The following is a 19,221-nucleotide window of genomic DNA, read 5'->3' as shown; positions in this document are numbered from 1 at the left end:
CAGGCTGCCCAGGTGTGGTTTCGGCCAGGCTGGCCACTGAAACAAATGACAGAGTCCTCCTCGGATGCCGGCCGTTGAAGGAAGAGCTGACCCTTTGATCCCTCAGCTTTTATACTGAACACGATGCCCAGGGGATGGAATACCCCACTGGTCAGTTTTGGGTCCCCTGTCCTGTCCGCTCCTCCCTGCAGGTGCCACCACTCTCCGCTCTTCCGACCCTCCAACGGGGCAAATAACAGAGTTAGCTGGCCTTGGTTGTTATAGCAATAAGGATAAGCAAGAGCCTCTGTGCAAACCATCCCTTGGCATTCACTATAATCATAGCTCTTATCTCTCTGGGAGCGAACAGTGTCTGGACAATATGTTGTTAATTTCAGAGAGTTCAGTTAGTTACAAGAGGCTTGGCTGCAGAGTAAAATTACTGAAGAGAAAATTGGTTCTGTTTCGCCTCAAACCAGGACACTAGGGAAGTGGTGGCATCGCCATCCCTGGAGGTATTTAACAGATGGGCAGACGTGGCGCTGAGGGACGTGGGTTGGTGGTGGTTTGGGCAGTGTGAGGTTGATGGTTGCACTCCATGATCTGAAAGGTCCCTTCCAACCCCTACGGTTCTATGATTCCACGATCACCCCCGGGACCTCCACGGCTCAGCCGCCCACCGCCTTGCCGTGCATTATTCCCCCTCATGTGGTGGAGGCAGCCCTGCTCCTGCTCCTCCAGGAGCCAGTCGGAGCCGCGGAGCGCTGCAGGGCCCGGGCCCGCCCGCCTGCCCCTTGCCGCCCCTTCAGCGGCCGCTGCGCCTCCTTTCCCCCCCCAGGAACTACAACTCCCATCACCACCCGCGCCCCGCCTCCCAGCAGCCCTTGCGCGCCCCGCCCACCAATCCCGGCATGCCGCGGGGCCGGAAGTGGAAGTCGGGGGAGTACGGCGACGTGTGCGGGCGGGCAGCATGGCGGGCGGGCTGGAGCCGCACCTGGAGGCGCTGCGGCGGGAGATGGCGGCGCCCGGTCCCGCCGTGTTCTCCGTCCTGCTGGCGCTGCTCGTCGTCGTCATCACGTTCCGTGAGTTGCGGCCCGCGGGGAACCCCCTCGCCCCGGTCGCGCCCCGGGGGCCTGGCGGGGAGCAGCGGCCTCCGGTGGCGGCGGCGGGCTGAGGCGCTCCCCCCTCTCTCCCGCAGTGATCTGGAGGTTCGTGCAGGGCAGGAGGAGCAGCCGGAAGGCGGTGCTGCTGCTGGGCCTCTGCGACGCGGGGAAGACGCTGCTGTTTGCGCGGGTGAGCGGGGAGCCGGGGGCTCCTGAGGGGGTGAAGCGCCGTGCCGGTGTTCACCTGTTTCCTGAAAATGACTTTTTTTCCTACAGCTGTTGACAGGCAGATACCGCGATACCCAAACTTCGATAACCGACAGCTCCGCAGTTTACAGAGCCAGGAATGACAAGGTGAGCGGGCATGGTTTCGGCTGGAACTCGTGCATGGTTGCCACCGCCAGCTGGTGCCTTTGATTTTCTGCTCCCTGGGCTAAACCTGACGTGATGCTTTTTGCGCTGCTTAGGCTTCTCAGCTTGAAATCAGTCCCCAGCTTGATCCGAGTGTAGGATAGGATTCTTCTGGGCAAGGCATGCAGAGGAAGCAGGAAAATAGTGGGTTGTATTAGGGACTCCTTGTCTCTGCAGGTTCTTTTTTCTTTGCTTGTCAAACTGTGAAACCTTTTTGGCTGAAAACCATAACTGCATATCGTGTTCTGAAAGGCAGGCAGTGTGTGATATCTTTCTTTTTCTACAGACAAGGAAAGGGAGCTGCTTTTATAAGTGGAGTAAAACAGACAGCACTGTGGGGGCAGTGGTGTGGTTCAGTGCAGGAGGGAGATTTGTGAGGGAACATTGTTCTGTTGAGTTTGGTTTATTTGCTTGGCAGTAATTTCTGTGTCTCCCAAGAAAACCTGAAAAGAAGACCCTTTAGCAGGCTTAAAAAGAGTCTCCAGCTGAACTTCATATGGTCTCAAAAAGGATTTTGGTTAATTTCAGGTCCTGGGCTGCCACAGATCTAGTTATTTTCAGTTTATGGTGATCTCAGTTTCAGAATAGTTTCTTTCTCTTGCTGGGTGCACACGTGGCAGTGAAAGCACTGAGCTGGCAGCACATTATGTGCTGGTGAATTGTAAAAGTAAAGAATGTTTTTGTGGCTTCTCTGTGGTGATCTTCAGTAACAGTGGTGATAATAAGAGGTTAAAAACACAGTAAAGGGGAGTGCAGGGCCTTTTTTAATATTTCTGTCTCAGATTGAGCAGACAGGAGGTATTTGAGAGGGGAGAGGAGCTAGAATGCTACAATGCAGACTGTTAACTTTTCTTTTTTAAATTGTAGATGAAATTTCTATTAAAGTCCAAGAGCAGTGAGTAGATAGATGCTTGTGTAGTGTTCGCTCCCCTCTTGAGAACGAGTGTTATCTTGAGAGCAGTGACGTGACCCTACTTGGCCACATCTCGATCAGGAGCGTGTGAGAGACATTCGTTCTTTTTAATGTCGCTGCTTTCTCTGGCCGTCAGCCTGTGGAAAGGGAAACATTTGTAGCTTTTAATTAAAAAAGTCTCTTGTAAGGGCATTTTTGTGTTATTTCCAGCAAAGTTATGTGTATTTAGGTAGGCTTGGAGTTGGGTAGATTCTGTACATGAATAGATATCTTGATGCAGAGACTGTGGGACTAATATTCTGTGTCAGGGACCTGCAGGACAGGAGTTCGTGGGTTTGCTGTGCAGAGATCTACTTGCGGTCAAGGACGGTGTAAATCTGATGAAGCTTTGTTACTTGCACTGCGTGTGGGGTAGTTGTAGAGGGGGTATACTGTGGATGAGAAATGGGTCGAACATTTTCTTTTTCTCTGTGGTCATACTCTGTCCTCTCAGCTCTGGTGAGCGGTTTCCTGGTGTTGGCAGCCTCCTTACTGAGTCCTGGCCATGGATGATGTTCCTCAGCGTTTCTTTTGCCTGTTGGAATTGTTTCAGCTGGTGGAGAGACTGCACCTTAGGGAGAATTACGTGCTTCTGCCCGATATGGGGATTCACTCACTCACTGCTGCCCCAGCACCAGGCTAACTGGAATCCGCTGTCAGACTGGTTTTTCCCAGTCTGTGATCACAGGTACCCCTAGGTTAGGTGTTGCTGATACTTTCTTGCTTCTGTTCCCAGGGTGCTAACGTCACCTTAATCGACCTTCCAGGCCATGAGAGTTTGCGGCTTCAGTTCTTGGAGAGGTTCAAGGCCGCAGCCAGGTAATTTGGGGGAGATTGTCAGGGGAGGAGGGGGCAGGTGATGTTTTGGACAGGGATGAACCAAATGATGGTGCTGAAGGTGCTGTGAGCTGGGCTGGATTCACTGTCTGGTGGTACCCTGAGAGTCAGAGCTCTGCTGTGGGGTAGCGGGCGTTAGTTATTGTTCTGCTTTTCTGCTCTACCTGTGTTTATAGTGCATCTGGAGGCAAAGCGACTGCAGCGGGGAGGGTCAGGGGATGTGGTATATCCGTGGGGCAGAGAGGGAAAGATTTCCTGCTGGGGTTGAACGTGGCGTATATTTCAGCTGGCGCATGCTAACCTGCTCTTGGGTTGGATGAGATCAGTTGTGGAAACAAATGTGTTAGCCCAGGCTGGAGTACTTGCAGGGGAAGATGGTTGCAGAGCTTCGACCAGCACATGTTCTTCCCTCTTTCCTCCAGAGCCATTGTGTTTGTGGTGGACAGCGTGGCCTTCCAGCGGGAGGTGAAGGATGTGGCGGAGTTCCTATACCAGGTCCTGGTCGATAGCACTGTGCTCAAAAATGCACCCACGCTGCTGATCGCTTGCAATAAGCAAGGTATCGTGTGCTGCCTTGTGGGCTGGACATTGGATTCAGCCCTTGGGAGATGGGGGTTCATGCCATGGATGCTGACTTTCTTAGGAGTTGGGATTTCAGGAAAATGAAGGCTGGAACTTAGTTTTAAACTTGGACTACTCAGCAGGAACATTTCTAGCAGCCATTGGGGGAATTCTTAGGTCAGGTATGTCTAATAGCTTTGCAGAGAAGCACCACTTAGGAGAGCTACAGCTTTTTAGATGGGCTTAAGTAAGGCAGGTGGCTTCCTGCTTGTGCACAGCTGGCTTCCTGCATGCGCAGGCATCAGAAAATAGGATCACCTTGAGTGTAATGAACCATCTGTGCACACTTGAGAGCTTCAGTCTTAAAATCAGACAGCTGCTTAGCTACCAAGATTATGTTTTGTCTTAATTGGACAAGTAGGAACATCCTGTTATTGGAAAGGACTAGATTTTCAGATCCCTACAACTGTTACAGTGAAGGTGTGGATCCCTGTATAACAATCTGAAGCTTTTGGGTGTATCAGGTTTGGTTTTCTTAGTTATTCAGGAGCTACCTGAAGCCTTCATGGCTCCAAGTAGAAAAAAAAACAAAAAAAAGCACTGTGTTGAGCTCTATAATTCCAGGACAGGTGAGAGTGTGGGGCCTTGTAGGTGGGCCATCAAACCCTGTCCTCTGTTTGAAGCAACTTACTGCCCAGCAATAAGAAATAAATTCCCTACATGATATCAGACTTCCGGGTTGCTCCCATTCACGTCTGCAAACCCAAAGCTGCAGCATCAGTTATCCTAGTGCAGGCACAGCTGTCTTTGTCCCAGTAACTCTTATTACTGCACAGTATGAGCAGGCCGTTAGGAGGAGGAACGAGGTTCTGAATTATGACGTAAAACCAAAGAGCTGACTTAATTTTCTTTTCTCTCCCTAGATGTCACAATGGCAAAATCAGCAAAACTTATTCAACAACAGCTGGAGAAAGAGCTGTAAGTATGAAATTGGATCTTAAACCCTCTGAGCTTCTCTTGTTTTCCTTTCTGATTCTTACCTCAGTGCTCAGTGAGCTCTCTTGAGCCACATCTTAAGTTCATCATAAAAAAAGAGCAGTCTGTTTTGTCTGTGTTGGTGTAACTAGGATGAGAGAAGATTGCTCCTTGCTAAAGCACGCAAAAAAGCAGTAGGTACAGGCAGTGTATTGCCTCCTAGAAGCTGTGGCTTGAAGAAACAGCATCCCAATCCTTTCCTAAAAGCTGCCATCCCTAGGCTAAATGATACCTCCCATGGTGCAGTCCCTTCTTAGGTACAGGCAGGGTGTAGGTGGTGTGAAGATCTTAGTAGATCTGCTCAGGTTTACTGGCATGGGTATTTTTTGCAGGGTGGCTCTGATGCAAAAGGGCTTGGCGTACAAAGCTTGAGAGCTGGGGAGGGAGCATCTAGTGTTCCCGGCCTGCTAACAGGCATTGCAGGAGCCTGTTTCGGATCACATGTTGGCTCTGTATCCCCCCTAGGAAGGACAGTAACCTGGGAAGACAAATGATGTATGATCTGTTGCTAATTTTAAGTTGTAAGAGGAAGCGGAAGGAGGAGAAAGTGGCTTGTAGACTGTGCTGCGTTGTAAGCTGCCAGCTGAATGAGCTTCAGCATCAACAGCTGGCAAGTCCATCTGGGGAGAGGGCAAGGAGAAGATGACTTTTTTAAAGTTATATTTAATCTGTGCATGAAGATGCTGCCTGTGAGTCCCATAATTGTAGTTGGGTCAACTCTGCTCTGGGAGAGACCCATGCAGCTCTTGTGCCGTGGTGGACTTCACCACCAGCATCTAGTAGAGATTTTACTTCCACACACACTCAGAACTGGGTATTTTGCATTCCTGTTGCCTGTGTGTGTTTTGGTCTTGGGGGTAGGAGCAGGATTGTAGCTCTTTGGTCTCTAAACAAGTGCATATAGTTGGGGTATAGCCATATTGTTGCCAAGTGGTGGACTCGACAGTGTTAGGTTTACTGTTGGGCTTGATGATCTTAAGGGTCTTTTCCAACCTGAACGCTTCTATGGTTCTATAATCTCTTTGGCCAGTAGATGGCAGCGGGGTTATTTGTGCTGGTGTCTCTTCCAAGCCGAATACCTGACCTTCCTGTTTTTAAGGGAGGAATTATTTGTTGCAAATAATTCAAGCCTTCCAGGAAGATAAGCATTCCTTGGTTCGGATGCAGAGCATTTGCCAGTTATCTGTGTGTAGAAGTTGGATTTCTAGGTAGGTTATATGTGCCCTGTTAGGCAGTGTTATTCCTGCAGGCTGGCAGATTGCTGCCGTCCTCCTCCCTGCGTCACCGCACTTGGCTGTCCTTATGTGGAGAACCCAAGGAAGCGTCTCCTCTCTTATTCCTGAACATGCACCTCTGGGCAGCGTTGTATTTTCCCTGTGCCCCGTTAATTTAGCTCCATTCTGTGAATAAGGAATAGCTGGGGGTGACTGAGAGCAGGCACCGCCAGGCTGCTCTGTCTCTGAAAGAGGTGCAGCATCATCCATGAGGCTCTACTAGGCAGTCGAAGACCTGGAGAGAGATTGCCGTTTGCATCTGTGCCTGATGCAGCCTCTTGACTTCCCTAGCCTTGCTTTTTGGGACCTTGGAGGCAGTCAGATCGCAGTGCCTCTGTGTCCGTTGGGCTGTTCTGTCTCCCTGTGCTGCTTCTGCCTTGGATGCCCGATGAATGTGGGATGAGGAGATCCATCCTTCCTCTCCACACGTGGCAGGGAGTTGAGATGCTGCAGCAAGCTGAAGGGCAGGAGCGGTAGTGACATTGCAGCCTGGGAGCGGTGGGGAAGACTCAATCCCCCTCTCATTCCCACAGGTATTTGGCACACTCAAGTGGCAGCGGGTTGCGCCCCTGCGTGATCCTCGATATCACAGGTGCCTCTCTCTTCCCAGTTACCCTGTTAAACTGGTGCAGATCCTGAGCACTGTGGGCTATATCGTGTGTAATTCCTGGTGACTGCCATGGGGATATTGGGGAAATTCAGAAGAGGACATCATCGCCTGACTCTTGTTGTTGCTTATTACAAAAGCAATATTACAAAAGCAAAATATTACAAAAGAAAACCTGTTTAAGCACACTCTCCTTGAGTGGCCTTCTGTCTGTCTTGCTCTCCTTGAGCCTCTCTGGAGTTGTCCTTCCAGCAGGAATGTAGGAGAAGTGGGCAAAGTGTCTGCCTCTGCAGAGCCCTGGGACCTTCTGTATTTGGTATGACGGGCATCCCGCTGACAGAACTGGGTCTAAAACATCTCAGCAGCCATGGCGTAGGTAACATTCCCCTGGTTCACAGGTCTTGACCCTTTCCCTTCTCTGTCCACAGCAATACCTTACGAGTGACCCGATCTGCAGCCCCCACCAGTCTGGATGGCTCAGCCACTGGGGGCCCTGCCCAGCTGGGGAAGAAGGGCAAGGACTTTGACTTCTCCCAGCTGCCCATGAAGGTGGAATTCGTGGAGTGCAGTGCTCGGGGCAGCAAGGGAGAGGAAGGAGATGCTGACTTCGAGGGCCTTGAGAAATGGCTGGCCAAGATCGCCTGAACGGAGAAGGGCAGGGCTGGAGGGAGAGACTTGGGGAGGCTGGGGGGCAGGATGCTTGGGAACTGAAAGGAAAAAGACAGTCTGAAGCACTCAAATCTCATTTTGCTGTGGAAAGAAGAAACTTAAGCTGGAAACCAGCATTGTGATGTATTCCTCTGCTGCTCATGGGCTTGGGAGCAACATGATACCAATTGCTGGTGTGATTTCCTCTGATTGTCCCTGTCACACTGAAACATCTTTTTCCTCTCCCCTCCTTTTTTGTCACCCTCTGGGCTTCTGTGTTTCCTTAATCTTTAGGCTTTTCGATTGGTAGCTGCCAGGCAAATCAGGAAGGAGTGCACTGCCAGGTGAGTTTTAGCGATGGGAGTCTGTGTGTTGTCTTCTGCCTTGGTTTAGCATTGCAGCCCTGTTACCTCTTGGAGCTACTGATCACCTCCTGATTCAGACCTCTTTCCCCAGCCTCTCGCTGCTTGGGAGTGCTGTGCACGTCGTCTGTGCTGCCCCGGCAAAGTGCACAAGACTCTCCCCATTTGGCAGTCATTGAGGAGAGTATAAAAAGATGTTTACTTCTGCGTCTTCTCCCTTCCCGTTCTTCCAAAGCAGTGCAGTCCCATTTCTGTGTAACACTACCTGTGTCCTTTGCTGTGTCTTTGGGCGATTTCAGTTCTTGGGAGTTTTTCTTTAACTGAGGGCTGTGTCGTGAAAGCTTGCTTCTCCTTCCCATACTTCAGGCTCTTCTCCCACAGACACCTATCCACACTCTCCGAGTAGCAGAGGTATAGTAGGGTCCTATCTTGAAACCCTGAGGCAGGTGCGTTTTTCGATGCATACCTACGTTATGTGTGAGATCTGGTGTGACAGGCATTTGCTGTGCAGTCCCCCCCCGTCCCCTGCTCCAGTGACTGCAGTCAGATCTTTTTTTTGTGTGTAATTAGCCAGCAGTGGTAGCAAAGTGAGAAGGAAAGTCAAGGAGCTGCTAGCACATGAGTGTATTCCTCATCCTGGGGAAGATGTTCAGTGAAGTGGGGAAAGAAATGTGAGATTTTCCCAGTTCGTTATCATTTGTCTGTCGTGTTTAAAACCAAGGTTGCCGCTGGCTGTGTGATCTCAAATTGTTACTCTTGCAGGGAGGATTCTGGGAATGCCTGTTGCTGTAGGTATCGCAGCGGCTCAGCAGGCTGCTGGGAGGCTTGGGGTGTCGGAGTGCTCTGTTTCAGCACGGTTCTGAACTCTCCAAGAGACGTTTGCCCTCCTCCTTCCCATGCTCTGGCCAGGAGCGTTGATTATCCAAAGGGAGATCTTCCAGCAGCATTGGTGTCGGGAGACAGGACCCCGGTGCTGTGCTGTGCGTTCAGCTTCCCCTTCCTGAACAGCCTTAAAACACAGCTGCCCTGCCCAGCGGCTTCGTGTAGCTTTGTGCTCTGGTGGGGTGCCATTTCTGTGCAGTACCTATGTGAGGATGATTGTGCTCCAGGATGCCACGCTGCAAAGTGTGAGGTCCTACGACAGTGAAATTTTTCCTTTGTTTTTGTTGTTTCCCCTTATATTTTGAGGGAGGAGGGAGCGGCTGGCTCCTGGTAGACCTTTTCCGTCCTTTGCAGGCTCGTCTCGTCTCTGGTTTGATGCTTCCTTCATCGCTCACCTGATCTGTTGTGTTCTTTTCCTTTCTGTCTGGGTCATCCTCTGCCTCCCTGTAGCACTGCTAAGTGTTAGTAGTGTTGGGAAGAGCAAGGACAGTCTTTAGCAAAGACTGTGCTCCTATGAATGCAGCAGGGCCTTGCGTTTCTAGTCTTGTGAACCCGATGGCTGTTCTGCTATCCGTGCAGGAGGTGGGCAAGGTTATATTTACCAAGTATGTTATATTCTTATATTTCCTGCAGCCAGAGTATTGTTGGAACATGTTCGTCATGCTTTGAACTCCTTTAGCTGGAGCTCCTTCCTAGGCCACCTGCTTTGAATCCGTAATGCTGAAGTGAGAATATTGCAGTTTCTTTGGGTGGTTATTCTGCTTGCAAAGACCTGTCTCCTCGGAAAGCAGAGGCCAAGCACCAGCCCCTCCTGGGGCAAGTGGGGAAGGTAGCATGAGGCCATGGTTAGTTTTAAGTTATTCTTGTTAAAAGTATTCCTTACATAAAATTTGTTTTGCTTAAATCTTTGTTCTCACGTCTTGCTTTAGTCTGTCTGTATTTGCCTTGACTCTTCTCAGCGGTGTCAAATGCGCACGGACTGGGGCTTTGCGTCTGCTCGGCACAATGCTGGAGATCAACCCTCCTCCTTAGTGGCCAGGTCTGTCAAAAAACAATGCCTCCTCCACGCGCAGGGCTTTGGGGAGTTTTTTGGGGTGTGTCTTTACTCCTTAGTCGGAATGTTAGGGACTTGATACTCAACGTAGCAGAAAACACCCATCAAAAAACTTTTAAAAAGGTACTTTGCTCGAATGCAGAGGAAAAGTCAAGCTGGCTGCAGTGCGCTGTGCATGGCTGTCGTGGTTTACGTCCCAGAGCACTTGCCCTGCTTGGTGGTGGAGGTGGCTGTGGCAGCCTGCAGCTTCACAGATGGAGATGCCTCAGCTTTCCCTGCCGGAGCGGGGCCGTGGGGCTCGGGGCTGAGCTGGGGCTGCTCCCTGTGCCACTCGTGCCGCAGGACAGAGCTGTGCGTTGGGCTGTTGCAGAGCTGCTTGTGTTTTTTGGGCTGCGCTCCATGACTTGCCTGTTAAATATTTGGGGCTGTTTTTCCCCAGTGGCTGAAGGAAAAGGGCAGAACTGGAAACTGAATGTTGTTTTCTTCCTTTCTTCCTTTCTTCCTTCCTTCCTTCCTTTCTTGTTTTCTTCCTTTCTTCCTTTCTTCCTTCCTTTCTTCCTTTCTTCCTTTCTTCCTTCCTTTCTTCCTTTCTTCCTTTCTTTCTTCCTTTCTTTCTTCCTTCCTTTCTTCCTTCCTTTCTTCCTTCCTTTCTTCCTTCCTTTCTTCCTTCCTTTCTTCCTTCCTTTCTTCCTTCCTTTCTTCCTTCCTTTCTTCCTTCCTTTCTTCCTTCCTTTCTTCCTTCCTTTCTTCCTTCCTTTCTTCCTTCCTTTCTTCCTTTCTTTCTTCCTTTCTTTCTTCCTTTCTTTCTTCCTTTCTTTCTTCCTTTCTTTCTTCCTTTCTTTCTTCCTTTCTTTCTTCCTTTCTTTCTTCCTTTCTTTCTTCCTTTCTTTCTTCCTTTCTTTCTTCCTTTCTTTCTTCCTTTCTTTCTTCCTTTCTTTCTTCCTTTCTTTCTTCCTTTCTTTCTTCCTTTCTTTCTTCCTTTCTTTCTTCCTTTCTTTCTTCCTTTCTTTCTTCCTTTCTTTCTTCCTTTCTTTCTTCCTTTCTTTCTTCCTTTCTTTCTTCCTTTCTTTCTTCCTTTCTTTCTTCCTTTCTTTCTTCCTTTCTTTCTTCCTTTCTTTCTTCCTTTCTTTCTTCCTTTCTTTCTTCCTTTCTTTCTTCCTTTCTTTCTTCCTTTCTTTCTTCCTTTCTTTCTTCCTTTCTTTCTTCCTTTCTTTCTTCCTTTCTTTCTTCCTTTCTTTCTTCCTTTCTTTCTTCCTTTCTTTCTTCCTTTCTTTCTTCCTTTCTTTCTTTTTTCCCCAGTCTGCTCTGTGCTTTGTTTTTGACTCTGCTTTGCCTACAGATTGTTCCCCTGGAAAGGAAGGGTGTTTCTGGAGGAGATGGACAAGCACAGTCAGATCCAGGATAGCAGAAACCATGTGAAAGTAGAGGACAGATTGCTGAAAAGCAAAGAAAAGCAAAAATAGCATGATGCCTGAACAGTTGCATCCCAGTGGTGGTGGTTTCCAAGGCTCCCCAAACCAGATGTCGCAACTGCAACCTTTCCAGTGCCTAGAGCCATTGGCCAGCCCCAGCCACCTTGACACCTTTGGGGCCAGGAGCTTCCACGTGGCCCTGTTTGGGCCACCTCATATGGCTGGCACCTCCTGGGGCTTGTCCAGCTTGATGTTACCTCTGATCTACTGGACGTGGAGAACGCAGAGTTAGGGAAGGTCATGGGGGGTGAGTTAAGGGAACCCCTGCCAGGTGGAGGGGGAACAGGAATAGGAATACCAAGGACAGACCTCATTAATGTAAAGACTTGCTGTCCAGAGCAAATCCAAGGCATCCTCTCCTTTCCCTTTTCCTTTATTCCCTCTGTGAGCATGGATGCAGCGGGGCTGTTTGTGAAGAGCACAGTGAGAAGTCATGCCTTGTCCTGCACAGTGATGGGGTAAATACAGTTACCCAAGAAAACTCTTCCGCTCCCCTGCTGTCCCCCTCCACCCCCATCCCATCCATCTGTCAGTCTGTGACGCTGCCCAGGAAGGGATACAGCCACAGTGTAAAGGAGGAGGAAGGTGGGGTGGCCCTGACTGGCCCAGGCTCCTTGCCCAAGAGCCCAGGAGCCCCATCTAAGCTCAGCCCTGTCCCTCCGGTCCCTTCCTGAGCTATGCTGTAGCCATCTCCAGCTCCAGGATCATCTCCAGCTCCAGGATCATCTCCAGCTCCAGGATCATCTCCAGCTCCAGGATCATCTCCAGCTGATCCTAACGCACCAACTGACTGTCCAGCTATCTCAGCTGGATGTCTGGCTGATGTCCAGCCCTTTGCTATCTCAGTCCTGGGAATGGTATTGTGGATCCTGACCAGCAGCATCTGCCATGGTCCTCTACGGGTGGCAAATGTGCTTCAGCAGCCACCCGTCCTAGAGGAGCCATGGAAGAGATGTGATCTCAGATCTAGTGCATTCGGGTCAAGCCCTTTGCTTTTGGCTTCATCTTTTAGCAGCTCTGTCAGATAAACGGTGTCCTTTGCGTGATGCCAAGCTCTTGATAAACTCACGAAGCAATTCCTGTCATACAGGTCAAGTGGTGCTCCTGTGTCCCCCTCTACAGGTGACAGCAGGCTGTCATCATCAGTGGCTGCATCCCCATATCCCACCAGCTGACGTTTCTCTTCCCGTTCTAGTGGGCTGCCTTCACCCTGCCAGGAACAGAGAGGGCAGGAGGAGGGCAGGGCAGGAGGAGCACTGCCAGAGCGGGTCAGGGAGGCCCTGGAACTGCTTCTCTCTCTTCAAGAGATGCCGCAGGCAGGGGTATATCCTGCACAACCCTGCCTCTACCTGCAGTCCTCTGCCTGCAGCCCCATGCACCTGTAGCACCCTGCGTGCAGTCCCCCTGCTTGCAGAACCATGACTGCAGCCCCACAAACCCCTCCTGCAGGGTCTTTCCCAAAGACCCTTCCTGCTGCCCTGTGAACCCTGCCCTGTGTGTGCAACTCCATGCCTGAAGCTTGCAGAGCCCTCTGCCCTGCCTGCAACCTCCTGCCCACAGCCCACTCCACCCTGCCTGCAGCCCTTTCCATGCAGCCTGTCTCCAACCCCATCTATCCCCTGCCCGGTGCCTATGGCTGCCTGTACCTTGCCTGCAGCCCAAAGCCCACGGCTGCCTACCTGCATCCTCCTGCACCCTGCCTGCAACACATTGCCAACAGCCCCTTGCCTGCAGCCCACAGACCCTGCCTACCAACCCCTGCGCTGCTGCCTGCTCCATGCCTGCAGCTCCCTGCACTCTGCCTGCAGACCTCTGTCCACAGCCCCTTGCCCAAAGCCCACTCTCCCCTCCCTGCAGCCCCCTGCCCTCACCCATGAACACTCCCCACAGGCTCCTGCCCACAGACCCTTCCCGCTGCCCCGTGGACCCTGCCCTGTGCCTGCAACTCCATGCCTGGAGCTTCCAGTGTGCTGCCTGCAGAGCACTGCAACCTCCTGCCCACACCCCTGCTTGCAGCCCCCTTCACACAGACTCTTGCCTCCACTCCTTCCATCCTGCCTGCAGCCCCCTAACCTTGCCTGCAGCCTCCTGCCCTCAGCTGCCTGCATCCTGCCTACAGATCTGGGCTCACAGCCCTGTAACTGGCAGCCCTCTGCCTGCATGCCCGTCCCCGAAGCTCCCTTCACCCTGCCTAGAGCCCCATTCTCAACTCCTGTGTCCACAGACACATGCCTGCAGCCCCCTGCCCGCATCCCTGTGCCTGCAACTCCATGCCTGGAGCTTCCCGTGCGCTGCCCGCCAAGCCCTGCACCCTGCCTGCTGGACTGCCCGGGCACCTTTTTTTGACAGGATGACATGAGCTGCCTGCCCACTCTGCGCACCCCCGCATGGCTGGTGGAGCCGCAGAGGTAGGGGGACATGCCCTGTCAGGCACCATTTCTTCTCCTTCGCCAGCGAGGGATGATCTCAGCATCTGCCAGGATGCGACCTGCAGCATCCCCACTACCTTGCCGATGGGGCAGCTCTCGGGGGTGCGGCGGGGGGTGTGGGGTGTCAGGTGCGGAGCAAAGCACCACAGTTGGAAAAGTGACCTTTATTTAAAAAATAAAAAGAGCAACAAACCCCCAAATGTTCTGCAGTAAACCCCTAGTGATAACTTCTCACAACACGTGTGCGGTGTCCATGCTGACCTCTGCGAGGGGTGCGAGCGGGGGTGGGACATGAGGCAGCCCCACAGGGTTGGGAGCCGTCTCCCCTGCTCCTGTCCCAACCGGGAGGGCATTACCCGGCTGGAAATGTCACACCGGAGAGGGGAACCATCGCCCACAGCAGGCACTTCTCTGGGTACATGGGATGGGGCTGCATTCCAGCCCCCATCTGCCTCCTGGTCCAGGTGGTGGGGGGGGGGTTGCCCCCTCCCCAAAGTGGTGGGCAAGGTGTGGCTGGAGAACCTGGGAGGAGCTGGCATGGAGCATCCCTCGCCGGGAGCACAGCGGTGCCATGGCCTGCAGGAGAGGAGCTCAGAGCTGCTAAGGTGAAAGTCGCTCCCTTAGAAGGAAAAACAAACCCAAAAAAGACAAAGTACTGGCAGTGGGTAACAGGGGGGTGTGGAGTCAGTCCTCGGGTGGGCTACACCAGCCCTGCCGCCTTCTCCTGCACGTTGTACTCCTTGCTCCTCTTCACCTTCCAGCTGATGAGGGCGAGGAGGATGGTGCCCACCACCTTGTAGCCCACCTGCAGCCCCAGGTATCTGTTGGGAGAAGAGCAGGGAGATGCCGTGGCTGGAGGTGCCACCTCCAGCTGGCACCAGGCTGAGCTGGGGACAATCCCCGTGGTCATCCCCACTGTGGGGGACAGGGGGTACCTGTTGCGGAGGAAGTCGTTGTTGTAGTAGGCGCAGAACCGTCGCTGGGTGCACTGCTTCTGCCAGTAGATGCAGGAGGAGTCGATGAGGGCACCGAACATGGCCGGGGCTGGCAGCCAGGCTTTGGAGAAGAGAGGATGGAGTCAGGCTGCCCGCCCTGCCCTGCCTTCAGGCTTTGCCTGCCGTCCCCAAGGAGGTTCCGCACCTCTTGGGGTTCAAGCAAGCCTCTGAGCACCCTGCTGCCTTCCCCCAGCCTCGACAGGAGGTGGACACTCACCCAGCAGCCTCATTAGTAAGAACTGGACTCCGATGGCAAACGACTTCTCATCCTGGTTCACCACCCTGCAGGGGAGAAGCCAGGGGAGGTCAGAGCTGCCCCGGCAGCTCTGTATTTGGCCAAGCATCTTGGCCTCGTTGCACGTTTAAGAGGCCCCACTGATCCAAGCATGGGGAACCATCACATCACCACTACCCCAGTGCCTTGCGACACCACCACCCCCGCCCCCCCACATTGCTCACCGTAAAACCATCATGTAGAGCGGGTTGTGGGACAGGCAGGCTACCAGGGCAGCAAAGGAGATGAGGAATATGGCAGGAAGGAGCATGTGGGAGCAGCTGAGGGGACAGGAGCCTGTCTTGGCAGAGGACAGCCCGTTCCCAGCGGAGATCAGGGAACAGTTCTTGTAGATCTGTTGGAAACGTTTGGAAAAAAAAAGAAGTGTAAGACTCTCAAAGCGAAGAGCGGGGATTTTAGCGATCCACCAGACCACATAGCTTTGCAGAAGACTAGTAAGAGCATCAGCTCCGATGTTAAGGCATGACCATGGCATCCTGCAATGGGATGTGCTGCCGTCTCCATTTCTCCACCCGATTCCCAGGCCATTACAGCAGTTCTCCATTGCTCCTTCTCAGAACTTCGGCATCTCAGGTAGACCTCCCCGCATCAAAAAGGCTCTACCATGTTATTGCATGGGTCTAGTTCCTGCAGCATCGTTGCAGCCTCCACCACCACCACCAGCAAGCAAGGTGCCCCCCCGGGCTTTGCAAACCACTCGTTTTACTCACCACTTGTTTGGGAGTGGAAGAGTTAGCGGTGCTGTTGGTGCAGCCAGCGAAGCAGGGGGAGATGTACTCCACGTTGTTTTCTCCGCACACTGGGTGAAAGATGTGCTCAGAGCAGTGGCACCCGCTCGGCGTCTTAACCTGCCGCGGGGAACTCAATGTACTGCCAAAAAAGAAGCGGCGCGGGGGGGAAAAAATGTTAAAAAATTAAGAAATAGGACAGAAGGAAGAAAAATCCCTCTTACTAGTTAACCAGTTTCCCCATTCCTATTTGTGCTGGGCCACTGCCAGCAGCAGGCTGGCCTTGTGCCAGACCCTGATCCCCTGCAGGTACCTCTGCAAGTGTACAGTGAACTTAGCAGTAATTGTTATGTCTGCAAACAAGTACTCACATACTTACTACTACTACTTTTTTTTTTTTTTTTTTCTCTCCTTTTTCCCCCAGCTGAAAACTAATCAGCCAAATGCCTGGAGAAATATATATATATCTGGGCTCCATCCAGAACTGCACAAACAGATGTTGCAAACAGCCCCAGCTGGAAACATCATTCAGACAGAAACTGGAAGCGGGCTCTTTTCCAAACAAGCCTGATGACAACGTGAAAGTCAAGAGGACAAACTGAATTGTCTGTCCTGTCTTGCCTTACTACCTAAGGGAGTTCATCTGCTGGAGCGGCACAGTCTGTCTCTTGCAGGAAGCCAGCAGCAGGGACTTGCCCTTGGGCATGGTGGCATGGGGCTGCTCCATCTCCTACAGAAAGCTGGCACCAAGGACCTGCCCTTGGGCGTGGTGGCATGGGGCTGCTCCATCTCCCATGGAAGCCGGGAACATGGACCAGCCCTTGGGCATGGTGGCATGAGGCTGCTCCATCTCCTGTGGAAGCTGGCAACACGGAGCATCCCTTGGGCATGGTGGCATGAGGCTGCTCTGTCTCCTACGGGAAGCCGGCAACACGGACCAGCCCTCGGGCATGGTGGCATGGGGCTGCTCCATCTCCTATGGAAGTCGGCAACACGGAGCACCCCTTGGGCATGGTGGCATGAGGCTGCTCTGTCTCCTACGGAAAGGTGGCAACACGGACCATCCCTTGGTCATGGTGGCATGAGGCTGCTCCATCTCCTATGGAAGCTGGCAACATGGACCAGCCCTTGGGCATGGTGGTATGGGGCTGCTCCGTCTCCTACAGGAAGCCAGAAGCAGGGATTTGCTCTTGGGCATGGTGGGCTGGAGCAGAGCTCATGTTCACCCACCCATCCACGCAGCCCACAGCTACCTGGGGATCCAGGCAAAAAGCTCTTATGTACTGCTGCCGTTGCAAGGGAGGAGGTTTTCCAGGTAATATAAGGCAACAGCCTCTTTTTCCATGCAAGTCCTTCCAGCAGCTCCCAGCGAAGTCCACCAGGACTGGTGTGTCACGCAGGAGCTGAGACAGGCAGTCAGCCTGACACTGGGTGGCAAGAGGTGAACACTGCGAGGCCAAGGTGCCTCCCAACATTTAGCACCTGCAGCACCTGGTCTTGAGCTGAGTGATCTCCTCACATTTGAAGCCTTGCTCTCGTGCAGAAAGCTTGAGGTGCCACTGCCTCCGTGGACTTCCATGCGCTCCTGAACTGGCGGTGCGCGCCGGGCAGATCTCGGAGCCAAATATAAACACGTCGCCCACACATGGATTTGCAGAGCGCTGTTGCTTTCCTTTGCCATGGTTATTTAAGTGGCTTTTAAGTGGGAGAAGCGCATGGACTGCCCTGACCCTCACCCCTCCACCGTACCCCTGGGACAGGAGGCTTATTGCTGGCCAAGGGAAACATCTGTGCAAAAGCCCCTTGCTTTCCCTGTGCATGGGGAAACGAGCACGATGCACTTGACAGCAAGCCTTGCGGGGGGGGGACACTCTAAATGCCATTTTTATCTTAAAAAGACATGGTAAGAGCCAAAAGTTTCCATCCAGGTGAGGAGAAAGGTGACGTCCAGCTGGAGTGAAGGGAGTGTGTGAGGTGACCACGTGTGGGGTTGATGTGCACACGGGCACTAATACTACTAATTTCCCCCTAGAAATCCCGAATGAAAAATACACCCTGCTGGTTCGGTACAGAAAATCAGAAACGAAAACCCTCCCAAGCTTTCTGTGCTTTATAGTGCTTAGCTCTCCTCCAGGCAGCGGGATCGAGGAGCAAGCAGTAGTGTGGCGATGTCCACTGCCTCTTCTCCTCCACCCGCACGTATCCCGCCCCATGGATAATCAGGTCAAGAGCTAGAGGGATAAGGAACTGGAAAGAACCCAAGCACCTGCATTACCTAGGGGGGTAGATCCCATCGATGCGCCCTGTGGAGCAGCCCATGAAGAAAATGGGCAGGCAGATGAGGATGGAGAAAACGAGCACCACCACAGCAAACCGGGGGATGGCTCGCAGGGAGAAGGCAAAGCGTTTCATGATGATTCCTCCTAAGAGCATCCCGAGGGCTGCTGCTGGCAGGTTCACAGCTCCTGCAGAGGAACGGATGCGTTAGCTGGGGTCCTGCCTGCCAAGGACCTCTCTGCGGGCAGGGGGTGGGGGTAGTGGCTTTGTGGATCTCGTGGGGGTTGGGAGAAGCCACAGACCCCACCATTACCCAAGACCAAAACCCAAGGCAGTCAGCACATATGAGAAACCTCAGCCTCAGGCTTCTGGCTTAGGGATACAAGATCAAACTTGGTGTGTAATTGCGTGCTCTTGCCAACTTCTTTAAGCATGTGAGTGATCCAGACCTGCTTCACCCATGGGGTTGGGGCTGCATGTTTTCAACGAGAGCAGTTGCTGGCCCACAAGAATGCGCGAACAAATGTAGATGGTCTCTGAGAGGCTGCGAGACAGCCTGGTCTTCTGCAGGCATCTCAGGTCAGGAAAGTCATCAAACATCTCAAGGTGATCCCTAGGTCTCACCATGAGTTTTCCAATCCCTTCCTCCCATGGGATTAAAAAGCCTGGAGAATATGGGCAGGTGGCTCCCTGCTGATGGTCATTTTTCACCCTATGGCTGCCGGTGCACGTCCGTGCTCACCTATGAGAAAGTTGGCATACGAGGAGGAGGCACCATACTGCTTCTCCAGGAACTTGTTGAGGAAGGTGGCCAGACCCGCAATGACTGAGGAGAAGCTGCACTGAGCCAGCACCAGGAGGATGAAGAGGGGGTTGAGGAGCAGCCGGAGGAAGATCTTTGGGAATCCTACAGGGAAACAGCAGGAAAAATGTCTTTTAGCCATGTGATCCTCATGTCAGCGATTGGTACTGTGGAAAAAACCCTCCCTTAGACTGTTCCCAGAGAGTTAACACAGGGGATGTCTAAGGCCATGGGGAAAATGGAAGGGGAGATACCCTAATTTGGCCCGGCAGCTGGTAGGACCATGGCCAAAGTGCCCTGAGAGGGAGGTGGAAGACCAGCTCTGCTCGCCACCCTCCCTCACACACTTTCCAAACTCACAAGCCCCCGGAGCACTTAGCAAAAGACACGGTGCTTTTGTTTTTCTGGAGCAGGGGCCATATCCTCAGGCGGTGCAAACAGACAAAGCCACGAGGGTTTTGGCAAGGGCAGGGTCTGGCTCCTGCAGCTGATGAACACAGTGTATTTTCCTGGTGGGA

At 52.6% G+C, this 19,221-nt stretch overlaps 2 protein-coding genes across 2 annotated transcripts in view; one reads left to right on the top strand and one right to left on the bottom strand.

Annotated features, from left to right (window-relative positions):
- Positions 1 to 896: 896 nt before the first annotated feature.
- SRPRB (SRP receptor subunit beta) lies at positions 897 to 9,555 on the top strand. The gene is made up of 7 exons (XM_074591715.1): positions 897 to 1,061; positions 1,178 to 1,272; positions 1,359 to 1,436; positions 3,182 to 3,264; positions 3,705 to 3,841; positions 4,767 to 4,821; positions 7,188 to 9,555. Exons 1-7 carry the CDS (start codon positions 950 to 952, stop codon positions 7,402 to 7,404), a joined length of 777 nt encoding a protein of 258 aa, XP_074447816.1. The 5' UTR covers positions 897 to 949; the 3' UTR covers positions 7,405 to 9,555.
- Positions 9,556 to 13,755: 4,200 nt separating this feature from the next.
- The window catches only part of SLCO2A1 (solute carrier organic anion transporter family member 2A1), a 30,686-nt gene continuing 25,220 nt past the window's right edge, over positions 13,756 to 19,221 (bottom strand). The window contains exons 8-14 of the mRNA XM_074591705.1: positions 18,644 to 18,808; positions 17,900 to 18,089; positions 15,607 to 15,766; positions 15,061 to 15,230; positions 14,819 to 14,883; positions 14,542 to 14,662; positions 13,756 to 14,427 (exon numbers count right to left, since the gene is read on the bottom strand). Of these exons, the coding sequence (XP_074447806.1) occupies positions 14,307 to 14,427; positions 14,542 to 14,662; positions 14,819 to 14,883; positions 15,061 to 15,230; positions 15,607 to 15,766; positions 17,900 to 18,089; positions 18,644 to 18,808 (992 nt within the window). The 3' untranslated portion in view covers positions 13,756 to 14,306. The remainder of the gene's footprint in view (positions 14,428 to 14,541; positions 14,663 to 14,818; positions 14,884 to 15,060; positions 15,231 to 15,606; positions 15,767 to 17,899; positions 18,090 to 18,643; positions 18,809 to 19,221) is intronic.

The sequence above is a fragment of the Larus michahellis genome, chromosome 6, assembly GCF_964199755.1.
Source record: "Larus michahellis chromosome 6, bLarMic1.1, whole genome shotgun sequence".
Taxonomy (NCBI): domain Eukaryota; kingdom Metazoa; phylum Chordata; class Aves; order Charadriiformes; family Laridae; genus Larus; species Larus michahellis.
The sequence above is the reverse complement of the archived record's forward strand: the minus strand, read 5'-3'. Positions and strand labels throughout refer to the sequence as shown.